Source organism: Corythoichthys intestinalis, chromosome 17, assembly GCF_030265065.1.
Source record: "Corythoichthys intestinalis isolate RoL2023-P3 chromosome 17, ASM3026506v1, whole genome shotgun sequence".
NCBI lineage: Eukaryota > Metazoa > Chordata > Actinopteri > Syngnathiformes > Syngnathidae > Corythoichthys > Corythoichthys intestinalis.
This window is the reverse complement of record NC_080411.1, coordinates 22,273,379-22,301,342: the sequence shown is the minus strand read 5'-3', so window position 1 is coordinate 22,301,342 and position 27,964 is coordinate 22,273,379. Positions and strand designations below refer to the sequence as shown.

The following is a 27,964-nucleotide window of genomic DNA, read 5'->3' as shown; positions in this document are numbered from 1 at the left end:
CACTTGACATCGAACTCTTTAAAAACAGCCACTGTCTCCTGGCAAATGAGGCAGACACGCGTATTTCAGTGAAGAAATAGTCCAATTTCCACCTACCCTTGAAGTGCCGGCCCTCACAGTCAACTTTCCTTTATTTTTTGTTTATTGTCGCCATTTTAGAAAATTGGGGGTAAAGCGTCACACGCAGTGATGTCACTTAGAGTGCTGCTGCCCTCTAGTAGGTAAATGAGGAACAGAATTTAGTGTAAGCTATTTCATATGCTGCTCAATTTATTAAGTCTATGCGGGCCAGACGTTATGGATTTTATGACAGAGGCTGCGGGCCAGATGAAATTGTACCACGGGACGCATTTGGCCCCCGGGCCGGACTTTGGACATGTCTGCTTTAGAAGGTAATGCACCAATCATGTGAAATAGAAAGACACCCCTAACTTCTGTCCCCCAAGAAAACACAGGTTCTTGTGAGGCAAAATTTAAAATCTCTTCTCCCTAAATAAGGTCTGGCCTTACACTTTTAGTGTTTAAAAAGAATTAGAAAATTTGTCCCTCGAAAATGTATGTACCGGTACAGGAGCTAAATGTAAAAGGTGGTTCACAGCCAACTCGCTTGAGGGCGCTAGTGAGTCTTATCCACTGAAGTTCTAACGCTGTTTCAGATACAAAGAAGTGCGTGTTGATTTTTTTTTTTTTATTCCCCATCTAGATTTCCACTGCGAGAGGATGGGGTAAGTGTTATTCTGATTAACAGCTGAGAAAAATCATACCGTATTCAATGCAGTCTTGTTATGATGATAAACTGGCCCATTTACTAGCGAATAGCGTGTTTGGGTGCAGTATTCTTGACACACTGCAAGAATACTGTTAAGAGAGCTTCAGCCTTCTCAGCCCACACAATGCAGCAGTCTTCAATTGGCTTGTTATAGCAAGCTAACACGCTAGTAGCTTGCGCTACAGAGATTAAATGAACCTTAAATCTAATTATTCGTGTCGAAGCAAGACAATTGCGACTATTAGAAGACGAATGAAAACGACATAGCAACCGTAATATTTAGTGTTGATTTACAGTAATGGTGTTGTTGCACTGTGGATGCTTCATTTTGTGAAGTTTCTGATTTAAAATGTTCGTCATTAACATTTCTACGGTACACACGATTCTTCTTTCTGTTTAGAATTTACAAAAAATACAAGTAGGCCATAAAAATTCATATCAAAACAGCTATCTAACAAAAGAGAATAATATTTGGGTATTTGGCTAAAAAACCAGAATGCAAACAAAATAGGTAAAATTAGAATCTACATGAAAGCCTAAGTCCTATCAGCCATCATCAATCATTGTTCTGTGACAAGAAAAGTTATGGTCATTTAGAGGTTGGGAAAGAAGGGCTAGTTTGGTCAACCAGTGTAATAGAACGGATCTACGGATCTGAATTTGTGAGTGACTTTTTCCCCATTTTCTATTACAAGTGTGGAAGGTATAGGCTTGCTTGTTTTATCACCAATTGTAATAAATAAGGTATCATCGGAAAGCTTAGTCAATAATAAATATATTGTTATTTGTGAGTTCTACCCTACTCAACATCAGGCCTAGCCGCACACCTTGATGACAAGGCGGTCAAAATTTGTCATGTGGGCATCATTTAAACTACCCCAAAACTCACCAAAAAGAAGAAGAACAATGAAGGAAGTCTAAATTATGGTGAATTTGACCGGAATTTTGTTAAATGAAAAGATGTGTAAACTTCAAACGAATTTAAATTTAAAAACGAAGTAAATTCTGGGGAGTTCCGCTACACATTTGTGAACTTTAATCACAAACCAAGTTAAACAATGTTTGTGGACTGTCAATAATTTCCGGGTTCGCGAATCCAGCCGCGTTCACTATACTTCGTTATACTATACCTATATAATTACATGGGAGATTTGAAACAGTAATAAAGTGCATTTATTAACAAATCTGATCAAATGGATATAAATCAATGTAGATCTATTTGCAGCTTTGTCCACTCTGGCACACTCTGGCAATCTCATTCCTTACCAAGTGAAGTGCAAACAAATTGTCAGAATTACATCACCACTCAGAGGAAACAATAATAGTAATACTGTATTGGCCCGAATAGAAGACGGCCTTGATTATAAGATGACCCCCTCTTTTTCAAGACTCAAGTTTGAAAAAAGACTTTTTGAACACCAAATTAATTTAATACAGAAAATAATTACAGTACATCTGAAACAAATGATTTAGAGCTGAAACGAATACTCGCGCAACCCGAGTAACTCGAGTTTAAAAACTGATCCGAGTAATTTTATTCACCCCGAGGAATCGTTTAATTTTGCCAGCTCTAAGCATCACATTTTGCTCGGACTACTTTTAATGCGGGACAACGCGCTGACGTCACGTGCGTAGAGGAAGAAGCAATTAAAAAAAAAAAAAAAAAACTTACTGCAGCCGACAGCCGCTACAAAATACGCCGACATTGCTAAAAACTACGCCCGCAAGGTAGCAGGTAGTGTCCGATGCGTCTCATAGATATCGCATGCATTTAGGACTAGATGCGAAATGACAGACTCCGCCGCGTGACGCGTCTGGGCAGCTGCCATCTTCAAGCATTAGACTTCTCATCGCGAAAAAATATATGTTACTGTCACTCGCTCACGTAACGTTAGCCCTTCGGAGGGCTAGGTTTCTATTGATTATGACCACTGTCGATGCGTGGCTAAAGTGTCTTACATACAGGCTTTATTTAATCTGTAAAAACACAGCGCTGTAGAGTGATGAGGGTGTAAAATTAAAATATAATAAAGCTAACTGTCAGTTTTAGCTCAGTAGTCATTGCTGAATAAAACACCAAGTAGCACTGGTCCCTAATGTGCTCCGATACAGCAGGTATCATACATTTATTTTGAACACTGCAAAAACTCAAAATCCTATCAGTACTTACACTTTAGACTAACTTAAAACTTAACTAGAACTTTAAAATAGCTTGACACAAATGGAAATTAAATTGAAACACGTGGGAAAAACACGTAGCTTTTAAGTGATGTGTGTTATCAAGCGTAATTACATTTTTAGGTAAGGAATATGTTGTTGTTGTTGTTGTTGTTTTTATAAGATCTAGACGTTTTTTGTGTGAAAGCAGTGATTTTTTTTTCTTCTAGTCACATCTTAGATGCAATTGTTGGCTGTTTTCAACAATGTACATCGACAATAAAGACATTGATTTACTGAAAATGGTTCAATATTGGATTAAATGTCTTTTTTTCTCATGTATATTTATAATTGCTCTTTACCTAAAAAAAAAAAAAAAAAAAAACGTTTTATCCGATTACTCGATTAATTGATAAATTTTCAGTCGGTTACTTGAATTACTAAAATATTCGATAGCTGCACCCCAAAGGATTATAACAATATATTTCAAAGAAAAAGCATGTTATTTTGCCTCATTCAAATCTTAATATCTGAACATTTAAATATGTAAACTAAAATGCAATCACATTCGTAAATGAATGGCTTCTGGTTTTTGAAATGTAAAACCATTCTACTATTGTGATAAAACACCAAAATTGCAATAACTGCATTAAACATCAAAGTGAGGTCTAACTGTAACTGTAGTCTTGAAACAAATCTGAATAAGGAAAAACATTGCAATAAAATAATGCAAACTGGTTAAACTTGAGAGTAGCTGAGATCTGTCATGACAGAACATTACTCCTCAAGTTCAGCATTCGCTTCAATGATATCTGGCGGCATCTAGCGTCGTGAATGGGTATAATGTCTAGACCCCGAATATAGACAACTCCCACTTTTTGAGCCTTATTTCAATGCAAAAAACACCGTCTTATATTCGGGCCAATACGGTTGTTCGTTAGTTCGAACTGTTTTTCCATTCGTGTCGTTACTTTTTGACGTTTTGAACTATGAGAATTGCGGCTGGGGGTCAGGATTTTGTAACATCCCTCTCATTTATTAATCCATTTTTCATCCTGCTTATCCTGTTGGCACCTATCCCAGCTAACTATGGGCAGGAGGTGTGATTGCTTGTTTCCAGCTAATTGCAGGACACATACACAAAATAGACAAACAACTAGAGCTGGGAATCTTGGGCACCTAACGATTCGATTACGATTCAGAGGCTCCGATTCGATTATAAAACGATTATTGATGCACCCCCCTCCTTTTTTTTTTTTTTTTTTTTTTAAATGTTTTGTAAATTAGTTCCAAAATTGTTCAAAAATACTCTCAGGCTAAACCAAACTACTATTTCAGTATCAAGTTAACATATAGCAGTAAACAAAAATACAAAAATAACAGTAAATAAAAAACTCCAGTCCCCATTCTGTATAAGCAGCTTTAAACTACATTCAATTAATTTAATGTTGTGAATCAACCGTTAAAGTTGTTAAAATTGCTCCCGTTATTCCATAATTTCCCTTTTGTCTACTTTCGACATGTGAAAGTTTTAAAACTATTTTAAAGATAGATTCAAGTCAATATTTTACTAATTTAGGAGTATTTTAGATAAAAAGTTAATTAGGTTCGCTTGGAAGGTTCGCTACAACAGCCTTGCAGGGAAGTGTACTGCTTTAAGATGGCGGCGGTTTACTAACGCTCGCATCTAGCTTTTTGTAGATGTGCTGCTAACGCTACCGAATCTATATAGCATCCTATATAAATGATATCTACCGTAACATGATGTGGATGTACTTTGTAGCAGCTTTTCGGCAGCAGTCAGGTATGTTGTTGTGTTTTTTTTATCTCGTGGCATGAGTTGAGCTAGAGCCGTGAGTTGAGCATTGACATTACCCGAGGGGCCGGGTAATGAGAAGCATGAGGTTTAGCTACTCTCGCTTCGTTCCTCATTGTGTCCCGAAAACCGCGCGGCGCGCTGAGTGTGTTGTACTTCCTCTTTACTTCGCATATTTCAATAATCGGAATTTGGATGTTTGTGAATCGTTCTTGAATCTTCCACAGCCGAATCCCGAATAATCTTAGAATCGGAAATTTTGCACACCTCTACAAACAACCTTTCACTTTCACATCCAATTGTCATACGCATCCTTATATAGTTTTCTATGTATTTATTTGTCTTTGAGTATCAAGAAATGCTTTTCAAATTTAGCGTCTTATATTATTATTCTCTATCCAGACTCCCAGAGTTGTGCTGACCTTGAGTGGTGTTTGTCTGACCAAACAGCCACCTTTTGATCAACATGCAAGGTTTCTACTCCAAGCTAGACTCGTCCCCCCTTCAGGGCGTAGGCCTGGGGAGTGAGGGCACCCCGGTGCCCCTCAGCCTTGCCGTGGAAACCGAGAAGGCCCGAGCCCTGTTGCAGACCTTCAGCTCCGCCTCCTTGCTGGCGTCGGCAGGCCTGGGCGCGTTCTGCGTGGCGGCTGACCACGTCCTTCAGCTTCCGCTCATCCAGCACCACCTGTGGCTGCGAGCCATCCTGGACAATGGCACGCATGCCATCGTAGGGCTGTGGTCCTGGGCAGTTGTGATTGGGCTGAGAAAGAAGAGTGACGTCTACGAGGTACTGCTGGCCGGTCTTCTGGCGTCCATCATTGACTTGGACCACTTTTACATGGCTGGCTCGCTGTCACTCAAGGTAATAAGCTCAGCTAATTGCCTCATTTTAGAACAATATTCTCTTACAATTTTTTTTTCTCTAACAGGCTGCTGTCTCCCTGCCTCAGCGTCCTCCCCTCCACTGCTCCACGCTCATCCCTGTCCTTTGTCTGTCTCTCCGCTTCTTCATGTGGCTCGGACGCCTAAAAGACGCCTGGTGCTCGTTGCCGTGGTTGCTGTTCATTTCGATGGTGACGCACCACATGCGGGACGCCGTGCGCCGCGGTCTGTGGGTGTGTCCGTTCGGGAACACGATGCCACTCCCTTACTGGCTCTATGTCAGCACCACAGCGACACTCCCTCACTTGTGCTCTGTGCTCATGTACCTGACTGGAACCAGAGACGTCATTTCAACCAAACACGGGGTCGCTATCGATGTGTAAACCCCGTTAGGGTGGACTAAGTCCAAACGGTGAGGTCGATCAAAGGAAGAAAATATGTGCCAATCAAAGGAACCTTTACTTTCCTATCTGAAACACCCCTGTTGGTCATCCGTGTGTCCTCACCTTTAGTGATATTTATTCAGTAGTAAGTTACTGTACATTATAACTACACTCTCACAAATATTTAAAAAAAAAATCTTTTAAAATGTTTGCCTTTCTTCGGCAGATGCTTCTTTGTAGTTAACGTAAAAAAAAGTTTGAGTTTTCATATTTAAGCCATTTTTATTTAAAAAATGTTCAAATCGAAATGTGAAACTATGCTATTTGCTATTTATTGTTACACCATTGAAAAAAATATTAACCTACAACACTGATTCCCGATCCCCTCTCCTCATAACTTAAATTATATATACAATTATTTATTCAAAGACTGTTGGAACAGTGTTTGAAAGTAACCTAATTTTGTCCTGAGCCAATCCTGAAAGATGTTTTATGCCAAAAGGGCTTTTGTTAGTTGTCCACTAGATGGCGACAAGTAACCTATGGTTGCACTAGACGTTTCTTTTGACATTTTGAAGATTTCCCTATCCAGTTCTTTTCACGCTTTTTGTTGTATTTTTCCATTGTGATCAGATGCCCTTTTTGTTACTGAATTGTTTATCATAATTAACTAGTACTTCTCACTGCTGTCTTTTTAATTGTTTAAACATTTTGGTTTGCACTTTTTTATACATATATTGATGTCACACTTGCTTGTATAGATATGGTTAAGCCGGCACATGCATTGCAACCTGAAGCACTGTTTTCCAGAAATGTTTCTTTTCGAGGCTCTTATTGTTTTCAGTCATGCACACAAAAACCTATTTTGCACATTAAGTTTGTTTGAATTTGTTGTGACTGCATAACGATAAAAGTTTAGTTATATGGGAAAATTGTGAAGTAATCCACCATTTTGATTCAATAAACAACATTCTTAAGAATTATATGGAAAGTACTGTAAAGCTGCTGATGTGATAAAATAGTCTTTATTTTTTTACAGAAACATAGGACAGGAAAAGAATAACAGCTTATGGTTATATCTGGCAAACATGAAGCGGGGGAGGGGGCTTGCATACACCTTAGGGTCGGAACCTAAGTGCAAAAGCATCAGGCTCCTGGTATCACATAAAGAGGAAACACAAGGTCAACAAATGACTCACATGGAATTATGAACAGTCACTAATACTGCACTTTGCCCAACGAACCTATAATTGTATTACAAAATGTGTCCTAACAAGGGAAAACTTAGTGTTTATAGTTTTATTATACTGTGATAAATGTGTGATGAACAACGAATGCAGGTCACAATTTTGTTAAATCAGTGCCCAAAAAATTGGAAATAGCAGAACAATTGCAAGATTCTAAACCGATGTGAAATGTAAAGATGTGATTCAAAATGTAATCAAAATGGGCAAATAGTGTTTGGAAAAGATTCATGATTCTTGTCCCCATATATACTGTATGTATACACATATACATAAATTACTGTGTATAGGACCTTAATGACTGCAAAGAATGCAAGAACATTGAAACAACCGAAAAGCTTCAGAACACTGAGCAGGACAAACCCAACAATGCTGGGAAGATAGTGATACAGATTATACTCAGGGATGTTTTTTGATATAAAACATGTCAAATTCTGTTTTTATTTCAAATATTTTCTGCCAATTATTTAGTATGATTTGTTTATCATTTTAAATATCTGAAATCTAATCAAGCAACAACTAACATAACTGAGTTAAGCTGTAATTCCAAACTAGTTATGAACATAATATGCAGGAAATCTGTTTCATTACATACATGATATACAATAACATTAAAAAAAAAAAAAAAAAAAAAGCTTCAATTGGATGTGTGCATTTTAAGTGGAGTTAGCTTGTGAGAACATACAGCCATCAAATTGCAAATAGCTTGACATCTATGCACTTTGTGTTTGTAACACATAGTACACAGTCAGTCATTCTGTGCACAGCTTTGGATCACACAACTGAATGTCAACACGAAACCAACAAGACACAAACAGGAGATACGAAAGTACAAATACAAAACAAACTGAGGTATATGGAAACTGTCACGAGCACTGCGCCCACTCATCACCGTTTACCGACGATGCTGTTTTAGGATCTAATGGTGGTGAGATAGAGATTGACTTGTCAAGTAGCCATGGCCACCATGGACTATCTTGTCAGACCACATGGCCACAATGACGCTTGACAAACGAGGAATTGAAAATGACTTGTATTGTAGCTCCACAGCAATGGATCCTTCTCATACACTGTTGGCCAAAAGTACTGGCACCCCTGCAATTTATTCAGATGTTAATTTTTTCCCAGAAAATGATTGCAATTACAAATGCTTTGTTAGTCATATCTTAATCTATTTTGCTTGCAATGAAAAAAAAAAAAGACTGAAAAAAAAAATGTTTTACACTAAACTCCAAAAATGGGCCAGACAAAAGTATTGGCACCCCCAGCCTAATACTTGGTAGAACAACCTTTAGACAAAATAACTGCGAACAACCGCTTCCGGTATCCTTCAATGAGTTTCTTCTAATGCTCTGCTGAAATTTTACACGATTCTTCTTTGGCAATCTGCTCCAGGTATCTGAGATTTGAAGGGTGCCTTCTCCAAACTACCATTTTCAGATTTCTCCACAGGTATTCAATGGGATTCAGGTCTGGACTCATAGCTCGCCACTTCAGAAGTCTCCAGTGCTTTCTCTCAAACCATTTTTAGTTCTTTTTGAAGTGTGTTTTGTGTCATTGTCCTGCTGGAAGACCCATGACCTCTGAGGGGGACGCAGCTTTCTCACACTGGGCCCTACATTATGCTGCAAAATTTGTTGGTAATCTTCATACTTCATAATTCCATGCACACGGTCAAGCAGTCCTGTGTCAGAGGTAGCAAAGCAACCCCAAAACATCAGGGAACCTCCGCCATGTTTGACTGTGGGTACCGTGTTCTTTTCTTTGAAGGCCTTGTTTTTTTCCCTGTAAACTCTTTGTTGATGCCTTTTCCCAAAAAGCTTTACTTTAGTCTCATTTGACCAGAGAATATTCTTCCAAAACCTTTTTCACTATCTTGGGTACGTTTTGGCAAACTCCAGCCTAGCTTTTTTATGTCTCTTGGTCAAAAGTGAAATTCTTTATCCACCATCCGCACATTTTTTGTTCAAATCCCTCGTCAATTTTTCTTTTCCGTCCACATCTAGGGAAGTTAGCCACAGCGCTACGAGCTTTACAGTTATTGATGACACAGCACACGGTAGACACAGGAACATTCAGGTCTTTGGAGATGGACTTGAAGCCTTGAGATTGTCCATGCTTCCTCACAATTTTGCTTCTCAAGTCCTCAGACAGTTCTTTGGTCTTCTTTCTTTTCTCCATGCTCAATGTGGTACACAAAAGCACACAGGACAGAGGTTGAGTCAACTTTAATCAATTTTAACTGGCTGCAAGTTTGATTTAGTTATTGCCGCCACCTGTTATGTGCCACAGGTAGGTAACAGGTGCTGTTAATTACACAAATTAGAGAAGCATTACATGATTTTTCGAAGGGTGCCAATACTTTTGTCCAGCCCATTTTTGGAGTTTTGTGTACAATTTGTTTTGTTTTTTTGCAAGCAAAATAAATTAAGATATTACTACCAAAGCATTTGTAATTGCAATCATTTTCTGGGAGAAATTCAGCATTATCTGACAGAATTGCAGGGGTGCCAATACTTTTGGCCAGCAGTGTACTTGCTTTAGTTTTTGCTCTCGGCAGGACTGTGTCCATGTTATTTGTAAAAAATAAAACTAATGTTAATGAGTGTCACATATAAACCCAATGTCAAAGCTGTGAGCTGTGTTGTTTTCTCAGAGAAATTGGGCAATACAGTGGAACCTCTAAATTGGAATAACTAAGATCCTTAAATTTAGAATTCAACATTTTTAAAAACAAAAAATATATTGTAATATAATGAGAACTGCTAGTGGAGGGCATTGTAGTCTCCTACAGTATTTACATCAATGAATAATAAAACTAGTTTCTTAATGTTATCCAATTGGATGTGGTCTAGTGTCCTGTTACAGATAGTGTTCAAAATTTGAGGCTCAACTGATTTCGCCATACCTACTATGCATTATGGATATTTTTCTAAGATAAACTAACTAGACTGTCATAAAAAAGAGGCCTTGTTCATCACCAATAGTCTATTAGTTTCGAATTGCTTTGGTAAGTTTCTCAGATCAGACTTGCAATTCTCGAAACTACTTGTTCAATCCTCTCAACATCGCATTACTAGTGCACTTAAAAAAAGCAGTTTCTCATTCCTTTGAGCAAGTTGTAGATGTTTTTGTGCATCCATGCAAATGTTTTTGTACAATTCTCTGCTGTTTCCTACATTATCAGTTGCATCTTCCGTGATGGTCAAAATGGATGATCATGGGTCTCTATTGAATAGTCTCACCATCCACAACATTTTGTCATTACTATATTGCATAAGTCTTTACATGCAAAATGCATGAACATGTTGTCAGGATATGTCAACATGTGTGTGCTTATTTCTGAGCATTTTCATTACTAATTTTAACCTGCTAAAATTTTTAATAGTTTGGGACAATGTGAGTTTCCACCACGCCAACACAATCAGGGAATGGTTTGCAACCCACAAAAGAATGGTAATGAAGTTCCTACCACTATACTCCCCATTCCTCAACCCCATAGATTTTTTCTCCACATGGAGATGGCAAGTGTATGATCGTCAGCCTCACAATTAGATGACTCTTCTGGATGCCATGAATGCAGCATGCAGTGACATCACAGCAGATGCCTGCAGCATTCAAGAACATTCTTTCCACGCTGTAGAGAGGACATCTGTTGTGACGTGAATGAAAATTTGTGGCCAAACAGAGAGGAACGTCAAGATGTGCAGAAAGAATGGGTGAATAATCCTGATAGCATTTGAATTTTAGTTGTGCCGATTGTCTTGAATGAATGAATGAAATATGTATTATCATCATCGGTATCAATGACAGTTACAAAAATGTGGGATAGTTTGGCCAAAGAAAGAGAATCATTGACAGTCACAAAATATGGAATAATTTGCCCGAAAAGACCGATGACAGACAAAGGAAGATGGGAAAAAGCATATGCTTATCAATACCCGTCCCCCTACAGCCCGGGACGCACAGTCTAGCATGGTAGAGTTGCATAGTCACATTACATGAGCTTTTATTTTACGTTTTTTTTTTTTGTCCGTTTTTTCACTTATATATCGACCCAAAAGTCATTGATTGCCATGGCACTATGCAATATTGTCAATTCGAGTAGGTTCATCGGTTAGGTTGATTTTCAAGTTGGTGTAGGGAGGGTTGGCCGGGGGTGTCATGGAGGCCCACGTCCACTGTAATCCGCTCCTGAAGATTAGTCGTCATCCGCCCTTGCCTGCTTCCCGCGAGCGAGCCTTTCTTGATCCTGGATCTCCGTGACGATTTTCGTGACCATTTGATGTCCGATTCATTTGGGCATTGTTATATCCATGCAAATTAAAGACAGTTCCTTTGTTCCCATTAAACCAGATTTCTGAGACGGCAATAATATCAAACTTGTTATTGAAGCTCTATAGATAATCCGCAATGTTTTCAAAATTTTTGTAGAGACTCCTGCCGTTGAAATGGATTAGTTTCAGTTTAATGTCTACATTCATGGAGTTATTGTACTGGTCCGCTGTGTAGTACTTACAGTTATTCGACATGTTATTGTAAAAGTTGTGGTAAGGATCAAGATCAGTTGGGTCATCATGGTACTCATCAATCTGATCATCCAAAAAGGTGGTAGCAGGTGTAATCATTAATTGTCGAATGGGGTCGGCTCTTCAAAACTCCTCACGACTTAAATCTTCATATCTTGCGACTTGACAAGGATGATGCAATCCGAGACCCAGGTGCTGGCAATTTTCCCCTCTTTCTTGAGCTGGTCACCTGGGTCTTATGTTCACATTTCTAATTTTGCTTTTACGTAAGATTTCTTTCGGATACTCTGTGCTGTCTTTTGTTTTCTGTACTGCATTGACATGGTCTGTCAAGACATTGTAAAAACAGTAAAAGTGTAAACTGAATTTTGTCCAGTCTCTTACAATCAATCTCCCACACACAAAGGTGTAACTTGCAATTTTCATCAAAACTTACGTACACTTACTTCATCATCAGAGCCTTCCACCAGAGTAACTGTTCAATTGAGAGCATGACTAAGCAATTTGACTGCCTTGTCTGTACACAATGAAACAAGGACTTGTCATTCTGATAGCACTGACATGTTCATTGAGACAGAAATTTAATTTTGAGCGATAGACTAAGTATTTTGTACAAAAAAAAGGTCTTTTGCATGTCATCCATATTGTTTTGCTACTTGTGCGACATGTTGTGAGGAATTAACAAATAGTTTTGAGAATTTTAATTCTGATCTGAGAAACGTACCAAAGCAATTGAGAAAAAATGTAAGAGCCAGAGGTGCATTCTGCAAACACCTTCAGGCTTGACTTTTTTTTTTTTTTTTTTAACTCTTAACACATTTGAAACAATACTCTAACACATAATGCCTCTAAATTGTTGACCGGAACAAGAACTGTTTCCAAGGTGCTACATTAATAGCTGAAAATGAATACGGATACATTTTGAAATATTATTTCATTCAATGATGATAGTTTTGAATGAAAATGCCTTTGTTTAACTTAAAAAAAAGAGCAAAACCAGACACAAACAAAATAAAACTCATTTTCCTTCGCTTGTGTCCATTGTCATGAAGCTGGTGTTTTGTGAATAAGCCTTTGCTGGGTTTGTATCCCCTTTCACTTTAAGTGTGATATACTCTTTCACACCCTTCATGGATGGATGATTATAAAGACACATTAACAAAAGAACATCACCATGCAACATAAAAAAAAGAGAAATTCATTTAGTGTTCACAATTCAAGTTGCCTACTTGTTTTCAGCTGCCTTTTTCAGGCCTCTTCAATGCTGCCAGATAAAAGTTGCACCCCATTCACATCATTGCGTCTGTCTGTAATAACGGACACATGAAACTGAAGCAAAATCACTGATGATTGCAAAAATAACCTGACGGGGATGGAAAAAGCTCCTCCAGGATGTATCGTAAGAATTGTAGTGTGACATCCCTTCAATTCTTAAAGGGGGGCTTGACAGGATTGTTTGTGTCATCATGGCTCTTGAATAAATTCTTGTTAATTTCTTGCAGTTGAAAAGTGAAGGTCAGCATGCTGAATTGCATGACGGCCAACTCTTCAGAGCAGCCCTAGAACGGGCTGAGGAGAAGATGATGTTTGAGTTTAACCTGAAGAGAGGAGCAAGGGGAGGAGGATGAAGAGTTTTTTGCCACATTAAAAAACATCCATATATCACATCACATCAGTAAGCGCTGCCAGATGTAAATAACAGAGTGGAAGGAATATTTACAAGCCCACAATATGGGTCTGTTTTTTATAGGAACAAGTGAACTGCATTCGACGGAATGCACCATTTGATCAATTAGGTGAATAATGACCTCAGTCAAGGGATGGGTTGTATTCAGAACACATTGTGTTTGTTTGCCTAACTGCCATGCCACTTGTTTTAACTTCACAAACAGATTTAGAATAAGCCAGCGTGCCCTGTAAGTTTATAATTATATTCACCGCAGAGGCCATGTGTGCCATCCACAACTATCTACCAAAGGGGCATAGCTAAGGAGATGCACAACCACAAGCGTGGGAAGTGTTCATATTCAGAAAACATGTGCAACAACACATAAGGAATTTGAGGGAAACCATCCTGCTAACTTCTGAAGATGAGGACAAGTAACTTTTATTTTATTTTTTTCGTGTTCATATAGAGCAGTACTTCTTAAATGGTGGGGCGCGCCCCCCCAGGGGGGCGCAGAGCGATGCCAGGGGGGGCGGGAGTGACCTCGGGGAACATGCTTTTATTTTTTTTATTTTTTTTTGCCGTACTAGAATAAAGTGTACTTGCACATCCACTCCGTGGGTGGCAGTGGCGCTCTCATTTTCAAAGTGCGTGCAGTATTTTTGAAGTAAGCAAGAGCACACGGAAGAGACTCATGCAGAGCTGGACTCACGCAGCGACCCACTGTCTTCTTCGGTTCTCACGTGTCCGGCCGAGAAGTGCCGTTTTCGGCTTGGGATCGTCACGACCACCGCCCTCACCTACGGTTCTACCTCGGCCGCCGAGAATGCGCTTTTTTCGGGCCGTTTGCCTTTGACTTTTAATATAGTGGGAAATGAGGAAAGACCACTGTTTACTGAGTCTAAAAATGATTATAGCGGAGAAGCCAAATCAGTTAAGACGCCACTTAAAGACATTCAACCTCAATCTCATTGATAAGCCGCTTGATTGTTTTTCAGCGAAAATGTGCCGAATATTGCCAATTGTCACAATCGTCCCGCTTTGTCAGTGTTATATCAGTAAACCAGTGAGCACTGTGGTGAATCAGCGAAAATAAAAACTTTCCTTCTGTCCAAAGACTTTCCCCCCCCCCCTTCTATTCAGTTTTGTTTTTCGGTCAAATTTTTTGGCACGTTGTCCTGAAGAGTAAATGTTTCTAATCAATTTGAATTTGTTATTATTTACTGATTTTATTACATTTTATTTTTCAGTATCAAATGGTCCAAAATGTACCTTGAGTGTATTTTTACAGTTTGGATGTGACTTTTTTTTTTTTTTTAACTTCAGGCAAATTGATGCGCGTTAAGTCTTTTCTGTTACAAGCAACACAATGTTAAAAAAGTTATACTTTATTATAAGTTGATCTATGTTACTTTTTTTCTTTAATAGAAAAAAAAGGACACAATGTTAGGCTGAGGCGTACTTATAATAGTAATATAGACGAATGATACTATTTACAGTGGTGGCAGAGAGTTGGGGGGGGGGGCGAAACATTTACGTCTTCCTTGGGGGGGCGTAACAGAAAATAATTGAGAAGCACTGATATAGAGTATTATGTTCATATGTATATTATTCACCCTACAATGCAACACTTTCACTGCCCCAGCCTCTTACTGTTTTCCATTAAAAGTCACACTTTCATGTATCAAATGAGATGTTAAATGAAAATATAGAATTTTATCATTGTCTGATTAAATATTATGCTCTACTCAATATATACTTAAAAACTTTGACATATTAAATATTTCAAATATATATTTTTTCCTTTTTAAGCACAACAACCCCCCCCCCCCTCCACCCCCTCTGTCTTAGCAGAGAATGGTTTGACCCCGTTTCGGCGCACTCAAGGCAACACTATGTACGTGCCCTGAAGCGGGAAATTAAAATCTGTCATTGTTATAAACCCTAAACAAGGCGAGTCGTCATAAATCGGGTGCACAGAAAAGAGAAAAGAAAAAGGGATGAAGATCATAGAGGTGAACAAGAAAAAATGACGAAGTTTTTAAAAGGGGGACAAGAAGCCAGAGAATTAGGGCTACAATTGGCTGTGGACCGTGATGTCGGTAAGTGAACAACAGCTGCTAACACTGAACGTTTACATTGGCGATCGCTGTGGCCAAAGCCCAACCGAAACTGCACCAACAGCAGCAGCAGAGGAGCCTATCAGGAAGAGACAGGGAACTGTCAGGCAGGGTGGGATGGGGTGGGGGGGCCCTATAATGGTCTCTTGTCCCCGGGCCTCTGAAAGTCTGTTGACAGCCCTGCTCAACCATAAGGAATAAGTGCCCATCAAGCTGATCAAATGTATGGGAAGGGCTTCTGCAATGGTGGGGTCAAATTTCTTTACCTCAGAAAATTGACAGCTAAGGGGCAGTTTACATGGCGACTCTGCGACACAAAGACGCAATGACGGACTCGCCTCGCGTGCATATGGTGTCGGTAAAGACGAATAATTCTGAATCCTGCCTCCGAAGTGGAAGAATCCAATTGCGGGGGGTTGAGGGGGGCTTCCTCGGCATGCATATCAAAGGCTCCTGCGGCGCGAGACCGCGCCGTTAACGTCAGCACTCGTACACGTCACATTGGGCGTACGCAGCAGTGCTACTAAACATTAAAAACAGCAAATATGGCGGAATGTCAGCTTTAAATTACTGTTTTAATAATATTTCTAAATTAAATATGTTGAACGTTTCAATTTTTGGGCCTTTTTTGAACAAAAGAAAAATGACATTGCTTTGAGTGGGCGGGCATATTTTTGAGGGAGCTTGGTGGGGTGAAAATGCATCATTCTCTGTCGCCCTGTAAACCTGCACTGCCCCCTAGGGCCTGGCATGAATACTACATAGTTTTCATGCGGCCCCTAAAATTCCAAAGGTTCGCAATGCTGTAAATGGTAAAAATGGAATAGGCCTGAACGATATTGGAAAAAACTATCATTGCAATTTTGGGGGGGGGGGGGGGGGGGGGGGTTGCAATATATTGCGATATTATATTGTGATATTAAGAGTAGAAGAATCTTCACCATATAAATTTAATAGCTCTGTTTTGGATAGGCCTGAATGATAAAAAATTAACAGTGTGAACAGTGGGGCAAATAAGTATTCAGTCAGCCACTAATTGTGCAAGTTCTCCCACTTGAAAATATTCGAGAGGCCTGTAATTGTCAACATGGGTAAACCTTAACCATGAGAGATAGGATGTGGAAAAAAAAACAGAAAATCACATTGTTTGATTTTTAAAGAATTTATTTGCAAATCATGGTGGAAAATAAGTATTCGGTTAATACCAAAAGTTCATCCCAACACTTTGTTATGTACCCTTTTTTGGCAATACCGGAGGCCAAACGTTTTCTTTAACTCTTCACAAGCTTTTCACACACTGTTGCTGGTATTTTGGCCCATTCCTCCATGCAGATCTCCTCTAGAGCAGTGATGTTTTGGGGCTGTCGTTGGGCAACACGGACTTTCAACTCCCTCCACAGATTTTCTATGGGGTTGAGATTTGGAGAATGGCTAGGCCACTCCAGGACCTTGAAAGGCTTCTTACGAAGCCACTCCTTTATTGCCCTGGCTGTGTGTTTGGGATCATTGTCATGCTGAAAGACCAAGCCACGTCTCATCTTCAATGCCTTTGCTAATGGAAGGAGATTTTCACTCAAAATCTCTCGACAAATGGCCCCATTCATTCTTTCCTTTACACAGATCAGTCGTCCTGGTCCCTATCCAGAAAAACAGCCCCAAAGCATGATGTTTCCACCCCCATGCTTTACAGTGGGTATGGTGTTCTTCGGATGCAATTCAGTATTCTTTCTCCTCCAAACACGAGAACCTGTGTTTCTACCAAAAAAGTTCTATTTTGGTTTTATCCGACCGTAACACATTCTCCCAGTGCTCTTCTGGATCATCCAAATGCTCTCTAGCGAACCGCAGACGGGCCTGGACGTGTACTTTCTTCAGCAGGGGGACACGTCTGGCAGTGCAGGATTTGAGTCCCTGGCGGCGCATTGTGTTACTGCCTTTGTCACTGTGGTCCCAGCTCTATGTAGGTCATTCACTATGTCCCCCCGTGTGATTCTGGGATTTTTGCTCACCATTCTTGTTATCGTTCTGACGCCACGGGGTGAGATCTTGCATGGAGCCCCAGATCGAGGGAGATTATTGGTGGTCTTGTATGTCTTCCATTTTCGAATAATGGAATGTGACTGACTGTTGTGGACAGGTGTCTTTTGTACCGATAATGAGTTAAAACAGGTGCCATTGATACAGGTAACGAGTGGAGCCTCGTTAGACCTCGTTAGAAGGAGTTAGACCTCTTTGACAGCCAGAAATCTTGCTTGTTTGTCGGTGACCCAATACTTATTTTCCATTCTAATTTGACAATAAATTTCTTTAAAAATCAAACAACGTGATTTTCTGTTTTTTCTTTTCCACATTCTGTCTCTCATGGTTGAGGTTTACCCATATTGACAATTACAGGCCTCTCTAATCTTTTCAAGTAGGAGAACTTGCACAATTGGTGGTTGACTAAATACTTATTTGCCCCACTGTATATAGCCAAGGCTCCACACTTACTTTTTGCATTGGTTCCACGTAACATTTTTCTTAAGGTGCACCAACACAAAATCTAGGCGTACCCGCATTTTTCATTGGCCAGAGCCAGAATTGCATCCACAATCCTAGAGCTGTGAGGTGGATGTGCTAACCACTGTTCCACTATGCCACCTTCATAATATGTATTATTTTTAAAGAAAATAACGTAGAAAAATACAATATATATCGCCATTTAATCCAGGCTTGCAGTATACAAAAGCGATTTTTTTTTTAAATGCGCAAATTGCGATGGAATTTTCAAACTATATATTGTGCAGGCCTAAAATGGAGCATTCTTTTCCAAAGGTTATAAGTAGAAAATAATAATTTCAAATGAAAATCATCATTCTTAACCTTGTCAATCTCTTGACAATATTTTCTATTCGTTTTGCATCTCATTCGATAAGTAAAAGTGTACCATTTCATGAAAAAAACAAAGATGTCTAGGTGACTGACTCCCAAACGTTCGGACAGTAGTGTATGACACAGAATCTAACAAGTAAAAACTGCCTTTTTAATTCAAATTCAAGCATTTACATTATCATTAGACGGGCCCTTATTAGATCACTTTAATTTCTTGTATGTCCACACTACTTGTAATTTACCAGTTGAATTAAGATTGGTGACGAAAAAAAATAACTGATGTATTTACTTGTTACTTGTATTTACTTGCCCACAAGAGCACTGTTCCCGGTGCCTGTTCCCAAAGTTGCGCAAAGACATACTTGCGTTGTCAACTATGGCGGGATGAGCTGTGGCTCAAGCATGTCAAAGACTTGCTATCTTTCTATTTTGACAGCTGGGAACAGTTGGCATTATTTTGCACACAAAAAAATGCACAGTATGCTGCAATTAATATTCAGAAGAACTTAACTATCAACTATAGAAAGGGTAAAAGTTGGGTGTCTCACATCAAACTGGCATGGACTTCATCTTGACCATGGACGTGAGCTCCTGTTTGGTCACATGTTCACGCCGCCTTTGCTTCACCCTTGGAGCAGAAAATAATAACAATAACTATTCACATTAAATAGAATAAGTAAGTTCAAGTAAGAGTGTAAATTGCTGTGATGGATGAGTAGGCCTTTACTGTACTGTAATTGCAAGTATAACTTACCACACCACAAAGATGAGTGAGAGGACAGTGGCTATGATAACTACGGCAAACAAAACCAGCAGAATCACCAAACCCAAATTACCGTCATCCGGTGGAACTGGCTCTGGAAGGGAAAGATTAGGATTTAATGGGAAAAGGAGGTATAAGTGAGTGTGTGCATTCAAGGGCAAACGGTTACAGGGGCAAAGATCATGAGAATCCCTCCACTGATGATTAATGAGATGAGATGTCACAGTCTGGTCAACCACAGCGATTTAAGAATTCATAACCAAGTACATGGGCTTTTAGAGGTAAAAACCTTTATGTGTGCATGTCCTTTTGATATAAATCATTCTAAATAAGCTACCATTGCTTTACATTAATATTTACATAGTAGTAAGAGTAAACAGACCCACACCAAGTACACAAATATCAATCAAAGGGAGGCCAAAATCACACATAAAAAGTTCTGGTAGTGGATTGATTGATGCAGACTAACTGAGAACGCACAAAGAGAATGCATCTGGTGCACAGCACATTTCGAAGCTATAATCACTCACAGATGCAGTTTTTGGCAAAATTGAGTGCACTATGGAGTGTGTTTAGAAGTGTATTATTTTTGAATGTGCACATTGGAATACCAAGTGAATTCTGTATAGAACAGCTTCCATGCATTTATTGAACATCTTTAGTTCATACACTATTAGAAAGTAGTGACAGCTCACTCGGTACACATTTTAGTATAATTATATGTAATTATATGTAAGAGCAGCATAAGGCTTCTGTGCTAACAGTAAGTGATGCCTTAATATTGTGCCAGTAATAATGGCGGTCTGCTGCGGCGAAAAAGTGCTTCGATCTGTCCTGTCCAAAGTAAAAAAAAAAAAACAAGCGTTTGATCTTGTAGTGTTATTAGTATATGTCATTTACGGCAAAGAAGTAAAAATGGTTCAAATGACCACACATTTGTTATCTGAAGCAACTTACTATGTGATCTAGAAGTTGATGTTTCTGGCTTTGTTTGGAAGTGAAAAATATAGTCTGGAAAATTATCCTCTGGAGGTTTAGATGTGGCAGTGTCTGCAGAATGAACACACAAACACACAGATCAATTGCTGTCGACACAATGTGATCTCGGCACCAGAGCGCCACATGTTTTCGAAAGGAACTAGGGGGAACATGTGCAAAAGTTTCAAATTTCAAATTTATTTCATTACAGGCATAATTTTAAAAACACATTAAAATAATCTTGTTCAAGTAACCCAACACAACATTTATGTTTAACTATCCATTCTTCCATGTACTAGAAAGCTAAGCTTTTCTAGGGACATTACAGGATCACTGTCCAAGTATTTTTTTTTTTAATGGTACCTCCATGTAAGGCACCAGTGCGAAGAGAAGAGTGGGTTACGTTATGCCACTGTCACCTTATGGACAGGTGAATAAATCTCAGCTCAATTAGTATTCTGATGTCCCATATTGACAAGGAAAAACAGTGTGAAAGCAACTGGTGGGAAGCTCAACCATTCGAACATATACGGAAGTAAGCCAAGTGACCCACTGCCTTATTAGAGACTGATTTTGTCTCGTCATTTATTGTATTAACGTGCACTATTATTATTTGTGACATTACTCCACTGCATTCTACCTTGGTTACAAATGTATGTGCTTTTACTGATGCTTGTATGGCATACAAAGAAGCGTCACAATCATTCCAATAAGTAAGCAAGTAGTGCTGCAACGATTCATCGATTAACTCGAATAATTCAATTAGAAAAAGAGCTTCAAACAAAATTTTGCTGCTTCGATAATTAATTTCATTAGACTGGCGTTTTAACGGTTTGTTTTGAAAGGGTTTGCATTTTGTTTTATTCATTTGGGTGGATACACTCCCCTCTAGTGGCAACAGTAAATATGACACAACTCATCTAACATGGCTTGATCTAGCTGCTCCCTGTTAAGACCAACATTAGGTTGTAAGTTTATTTTTAGCTAATATAATCGTTTATGCATTTGTGATTTAGTCTAAAGGTATATTTGCTTTTTTTTTTTTGTAGGAACATGTGTTTGAACGATTTGTTAAGAGCATTGTAAAACAAACAAACAATAAATGTTGGCATTTTGTAGCATTTAAGCTAGTGGACTTTTATTATGCAAGTTAGCTAATTGTTCTTTTGTTGCACTTCTATCCTCATTTATTGTTTTTTTATACCGTTTGAGGCTAAAAGTAATGCATTGATTTTCAAAGGCATTTATTGCTTTTGTGAAATGAGAGTGAAATTTTGCATTGTTTGAAAAAACACGGGAATTTTATTTTGTATTCACACTTAATGCTTTTATGAAAGTGCAATCTTAGCAAGCCTTTGTTTTACATCTACTAAAATTCATTATGCAACGCACAAAATGTTGTCAGATTACTCGATTATTCGAACTAATTGATAGATTAATTGATTACTGGTACTTAAATAATCGATAGCTGTAGCCCTACAACCAAGAATGTGCTACAGCACACTACAGGCTGAAGGCTGTGATGAAGAGCTCACACTCATAACTTACAATAAAAAACAGTAATATTTTTAAAAAGCCAATACAGAAATACATTTTTAAAAATCTGGTTCTGAGGTTTGATAGATCTTTAGCCCATGCCACATAGCTACCAAGTTTCAAGACGATCGATTCACAAATTAAGCAGGAAAAGGATGTCAAAGTTAGTGTACACAAGAACAAAAATAAGATAAACAAGAACAACTACTACTACTACTACTACTACTTAAGTGGCAACATAACATGCCTTCACCTTTTTAAAGAGGTGAAACATGTCACGTTGATTCTTTGAATATAGGAAAATGATTATCAATGACAATTCCGATTTAATTTGTTTATCAATTTATTTTGTTTTAAATGTGATATTCTAATTTGTTAATAATGATGAACATTAGGTTATAATAAAAATACATCAGAAAATACTTAACTGTCAATTAATTGTGGCTCTATGCATGATAATAATGTACATTAGTTTCATTATTTGAACTGAATGACTGAGAAGTGAAAGCCTTTTTAAACATTTTTGTTCTTAACATGCACATGAAGACGCACATGGAGATGACTGGAATCTGCTTTAAATAAAGCCAAATGCTGAGATCTCTTTCTAACCTTCCCAAGGCCGGCCATAAAGCAAAGGACTCCAGTCACTCCACTGGGTCTCACTGTTCACCTCGTCCCTCGCTCTGACTTGAACCTGGTGAAGGTGACCAGCCAAAGCGTCCCAAATCATAGCTGGACTCTCTTCAGAGTTAAACTAATGTAACAATAAAGAGAAAAGACAGCAAATTAAGAACACTGGAAGGACTGTAAAGACATGTTTTGAATTTAATTGATCTGCAATGAGTATAATGTAAACAAACATAAGCGATTACTAACCTCTGACCAGATTTGAGATTCAAATGGCTTGTATCTTATTTGAAAAATTAGCGAGAAACCAAGACGTACTGGCCACGAGGAGGGAAAATTCCATGAGACGTTCAAGCGCTCAGGATAGCCCTCCACTTCATTTACAATCACTGACTCTGGGGGGTCAGGTTTCACTGAAAAGACAAGAAAAACTACACATTAAAAATAGACATGTATTCATTCACTTGAAAGCTTTACTTTTATACATAGTGACATGAACGTTTTTTTCTGGTTTATGAACTAAAAAAACTATGAATCAAAGAGACTTTGAGACAAAAGTGGTAAAAGAAGTTTCTCTACGTTATTGCTAAATCACAGGCCAAAACTGTGCTTGGGCTTCAGATACATACAGTAATGTCAACATCCCCTTGCCAATATCACATTTAATTGAAAATGTGTTCACATATCAGTTGAAGAAAAGAGAGATTAAAAGTAAAACCAAGCAATAATAGTCAACTACAGGTATACTGGTCTTGAAGATGCTGTGACGATAAAGTAAATCCACAGTTACAGTATAAAATGCAGATTATATGATTATATTGCACGGGTCCTCTTTCACTCACTCATGCTTTTTCCTATATCATATTTTACCTAAACATTCAGGTTAGGTTGAATGAAGACTGTGTGTCATAGGTTTAACAGTCAAAAGTGTACTACTGCCTCCCAGTCAAATATCAGGTGGTATAGGGGCCGTTTACATGGTGACTCTCTGAGAATACGAAAAATTTCAAATTTGCATTTGCGTCTCCATTTGAACAATATCGCAATTGCGCATGAAAACGATATAGTATTCATGCCAAGCCCTAGGGGGCAGTGCAGAATTACCGGGCGACAGAGAATGATGCACTTTGACCCCACCAAACTCCCTCAGCCCGGAAAAAAATATGCCCACCCATTCGAAGCGATGTCATTTTTCTTTTGTTAAAAAAGGCACAAAAATTGAAACGTTCAACATATTTAATTTAAAAATATTATTAAAACAGTAAATTAAAGCTGACATTCCGCCATATTTGCTGTTTTTAATGTTTAGTAGCAGCGCTGCGCACGCCCAATGTGAGTGTACGAGTGCTGACGTTAACAGCGCGGTCTCGCGCGGCAGGAGCCTTTGATATGCATGCCGAGGAAGCCCCCCTCAACCCCCCACAATAGGATTCTTTCACGTTGGAGGCAGGATTCAGAATTTTTCGTTTTCGCCTTCTGTCTTCGCCGGCACCATATGCACGCGAGGCGAGTCCGTAACTCAGTCATTGCGTCTTTGTGTCGCAGTCGCCATGTAAACTGCCCCATAGGCTCGAGCTTATAGACAACCCAATTAAGGATAAATAGTAAAGAGACAAGGTTGTAGACATGCACATACCATAATTTTTGGACTATAAACTGGGAATCTTTGGGCACCTAACGATTCGATTACGATTCAGAGGCTACGATTCGATTATAAATCGATTATTGATGCACCCCCCTCCCCCCACCCAGCTATGAGCTGCTTTTAATGTTTCGTACATTAGTTACAAAAATTGTACAAAAATCCTCTCAGGCTTAAATAAATGACTATTTCAGTATCAAGTTAACAGTTCAAAACAGTAAATTAAAAATACTAAGGTCCACATTCTGTATCAGCAGCTTTAAACTATATTCAATTAATTTAATATTGTGAATCAACCGTTAAAGTTATGGTTATGGTGTTATGGTGTTATACTTATATAGCGCTTTGTTAAAATTGCTCCAGTTATTCCATAATTCCATTTTGTCTACTTTCAACATGTGAAAGTTTTAAAACTGTTTTAAAGATGGATTCAAGTCAAGATTTTGAAGATTTCGGAGTATTTTAGATAAAAAGTTAATTAGGTTCGCTTGGAAGGTTCGCTATAACAGCTTTCCAGGGACGTCTACTGCTTTAAGATGGCGGTTGTTTACGAACGCCGGCAAGTCTGTCATTTTGCATCTACTGTAGTTCTCTATACATGTGATATCTACCGTAGCATTATGTGGACGTAGTTTGTAGTGGCTGTCGGCAGCAGTCAGGTTTTATTATTATTATTATTATTTTTATTTTATGTAGCAGCATTTGATTGAGCCAGAGCCGTGAGTTCGGCATTGTCATTACCTGTTAATGACAAGCATGATGTTTACTCTCGGTCCGTTCCTCATTGCGTCCCAAAGACCGCGCTGACTGTGTTTTAGTTCCGCTTTACTAGACATATTTCAATAATTGGAATTTGGATGTTCTCGAGTCTTCCATGGCCGAATAGAGCACAATCTAAGACTCTGAAATTTTGCACACCTCTAATCAAGAATATGCTTTTCAAATTTATTGTCCCATATTATTATTCTTTGGAGTTTGTCCGACCAAACAGCCACCTTTGATCAACATGCAAAGTTTCTACTCCAAGCTGGACTCGTCCCCCCTTCTGGGCATGGGCCTTTGGAGTGAGGGCACCCCGTTGCCCCTCAGCCTTGGAATCGGAATTTGGATTTTTGTGAATCGTTCTCGAATCTTCCACGGCCGAATCGCGAATAATCTAAGAAACAGAAATTTCGCACACCTCTAATAAGCTACACCCGCAATATTTTTACAAGAAAACTATATACTAGTATGTTCATACAGTATATAGGCTGACCTGGGCTATAAATCACAGGTTTACACATTGTATTATAGGATATTTACATTAAAAGACATGCAGCTCATTAGCCTATAAAAATCTATAAATTTGAAGATACTTGAAGATAAATTGCAGCGTTAAAAAAGTGGGGGACCAATGTGTTGGCTTATAGTCCCAAAAAAATTCAGTCATTTTCTCACCCCAAAAAAAACATCCATACTTACAGAGCGCTTCCAATTTAAAGCGGGCATCCGTTGTTTTGGACCCAAGTGCGTTGGACGCTGTGATATTAAGTGTGTGTATCCTGTCCCAGAAAGGTGGGTCCTCTACATCACAGTAGTTGTGGGATGCATTCACAACACAAGTCTGCCATTTGTGGCCAACCCCCCTTGAAAAGGACAATAATATGGCTGACTTCAAAATTAGAAAACATTTAATCTACAAATGTTCAAACCCAAACACTGAAACCAAGTGGTCACTGCAAATAGTTTATGTTGGTGTTGAGTTGCAGTAATTAACTTTTACCTGAAGGAGGCGTTGTACTTGACTGGAAGGAAGCTCTTCACTGTTTCGTTCCAAGAGCAACGAACATGACTGTGATTAGGAACTTGACATGAAATATTAAGCCGCCCAGGGGGAACTGGAAGAAGAAGAGGAAGTTCCTAATTAGTACATTTAAAGGGTGTATAATCCTTGAGAAAAAAAAGAAGAATTAGTACTAAGAAACACTACGATGAAACACAAATTGTATGTATTTGGCTTCCTCTCCATCAGAAAGCAAGCCACTTCAGGAGCCATTTCCTTTTAGAGACAGTCACAGGAAAGTGACTTTTTGTCATTTTGGTGAAAATAACACAAGCTTTTAAGGCCCAACAGCAGTCTGTCACTGTTTCAATAAAGAAAACTAGCTTTGAAAATAGATGGAATGAGTAAAACGAGCCATTTCAGAGATGACCTAGCTCTCACTGAATAAAAGCTTACAGAGTATAATAAAGCTCTAAAGAGCAGACACTAATGTAGTGCACCACTGCTCAACTATGGTGCATCAATTTCTCTAAACTCTAAATGACACCTTGTGACAAAACACCACTTACAGCCCAGTCTTAGTTTGATAGAGTGAAGGAGGAGCCCCTGGTTGTCATAGCAGCTGTAGTTGCCCTGGGCTGAAAGGTTGACGTGCAGCAGGACTAACGAGCCATCTGATGTTACTCCGTGCCATGGTAACGCCCGGCTGCCATTGAGATGCCACACCACCGGTATCCTCCTGAAGAACAATTTATTAATTCTGGGACGAAATCTCTCGAAAAGTTTATAACAGGTATCAGCAACACTTTCTCTGTGCCGTAAAATTCTAATTTACAGATGTAGAGGTCAAAAATATAAATGGCCCGGTGACCCGGACATACTTTTAAAACCGTCAGGGCCACCAGAATGCTCCAACCACTGGCCCGATAGGGGCAGTAAAAAATAATGTGTCGATTAAAAAAAAAATCTTATTTCATATTACCGTATTGGCCCGAATATAAGATGGCTCTGATTATAAGATGACCCCCTCTTTTTTAAGACTCAAGTTTGAAAAAATACTTTTTGAACACCAAATTAATCTTTATACAGAATATAATTACAGTACATCTGAAACAAATGATTATAACAATATATTTGAGAGAAAAAGCATGTTATTTTGCCTCATTCAAATCTTAATATCTAAACATTTAAATATGTAAACTAAAGTGCAATCACATTCGTAAATGAATGGCTTCTGGTTTTTCAAATGTAAATAAACCAATCTATTGTGATAAAACAACAAAATTGCAATAACTGCATGAACCATCAAAGTGAGGTCTAACTGTAACTGTAGTTTTGAAACAAATCTAAATAAGGAAAAACATTGCAATAAAATAATGCAAACTGGTTAAACTTGAGAGTAGCTGAGATCTATCATGACAGAACATTACTTCTCAAGTTCAGCATTCGTTTCAATATCTGGCGCCATCTAGCGTCGTGAATGGGTATAATGTCTAGACCCCGAATATAAGATGACTCCCACTTTTTCAGTCTTATTTCAATGCAAAAAACACCGTCTTATATTCGGGCCAATACGGTAATTCCCAGGGGTTCAGTGTTTTAATGACGTTACACTATCCCAATCAAAGACAACCTTACAGTGTATGCAGCCAGCTGTTGCTCTCCGTGGGGCGCAAATACGCCTCGTTTGCTCGGCCGCTCCTGTATGTACGCACGCAACCTGATTACTGCTGCTGATTGATTGTCAGTATTTCAGTAACCACCTAAACTACAACCTAGAGGACGACGTGTTTCTGAAACCCCAAGAACCTGGCACCGGGGGTAAAAAGACCACTCACGAAACAGAAAGTCACCGGAGGAGTTCAAGGACAGCGAAATCCAATATGAAAAGAGAAGGGAGAGAAAGTTTCAGCTCGAGTGGGCAGACCGCTGATATTGGCTCAGCTACGATGAGACAAGAATGTGCAGATCAATATCTGCATATGCAGCCAAGTAAGTTAGAGAAAAGTTAACGAGTATGAAACCTATGGTATAACATGTGATAATTCATCCTTGTGACTATGGAGAAAATAAAATCGTCATAACAACGGTCTGGCTTGAAAATCGTTACCCATAATTGCCTCAGTCATCTCTTTGACTTCTAAATTGTTGCCACGACAACCGAGTTGGGGGAAACTTCCAGAGGGCGGTATGGGGAAGACAGGAAACCTACGGCCAGG

General features: G+C 38.9%; 2 protein-coding genes across 3 annotated transcripts in view; one reads left to right on the top strand and one right to left on the bottom strand.

Moving 5' to 3' along the window:
• The first annotated feature begins 625 nt into the window (after positions 1–625).
• On the top strand, positions 626–7,885 carry tmem267 (transmembrane protein 267). Its single transcript, XM_057818481.1, has 3 exons — positions 626–725; positions 5,145–5,604; positions 5,672–7,885. Exons 2-3 carry the CDS (start codon positions 5,209–5,211, stop codon positions 6,005–6,007), a joined length of 732 nt encoding a protein of 243 aa, XP_057674464.1. The 5' UTR covers positions 626–725; positions 5,145–5,208; the 3' UTR covers positions 6,008–7,885.
• Positions 6,998–27,964, bottom strand: part of il11ra (interleukin 11 receptor subunit alpha) — a 61,295-nt gene continuing 40,328 nt past the window's right edge. The window contains exons 4-13 of one of the 2 annotated variants that reach the window (XR_009061078.1): positions 26,315–26,484; positions 25,746–25,860; positions 25,445–25,608; positions 22,591–22,754; positions 22,324–22,468; positions 20,158–20,250; positions 19,192–19,294; positions 18,986–19,065; positions 9,787–13,378; positions 6,998–8,337 (exon numbers count right to left, since the gene is read on the bottom strand). Coding sequence is in view for 1 of the 2 variants with exons in the window: in XM_057818478.1 (XP_057674461.1) it covers positions 18,987–19,065; positions 19,192–19,294; positions 20,158–20,250; positions 22,324–22,468; positions 22,591–22,754; positions 25,445–25,608; positions 25,746–25,860; positions 26,315–26,484 (1,033 nt within the window). In the remaining variant the exon portion in view is untranslated. Of the gene's footprint in view, positions 13,379–18,985; positions 19,066–19,191; positions 19,295–20,157; positions 20,251–22,323; positions 22,469–22,590; positions 22,755–25,444; positions 25,609–25,745; positions 25,861–26,314; positions 26,485–27,964 lie in introns of both variants that reach the window. The other variant, XM_057818478.1, reaches the window with a different exon arrangement.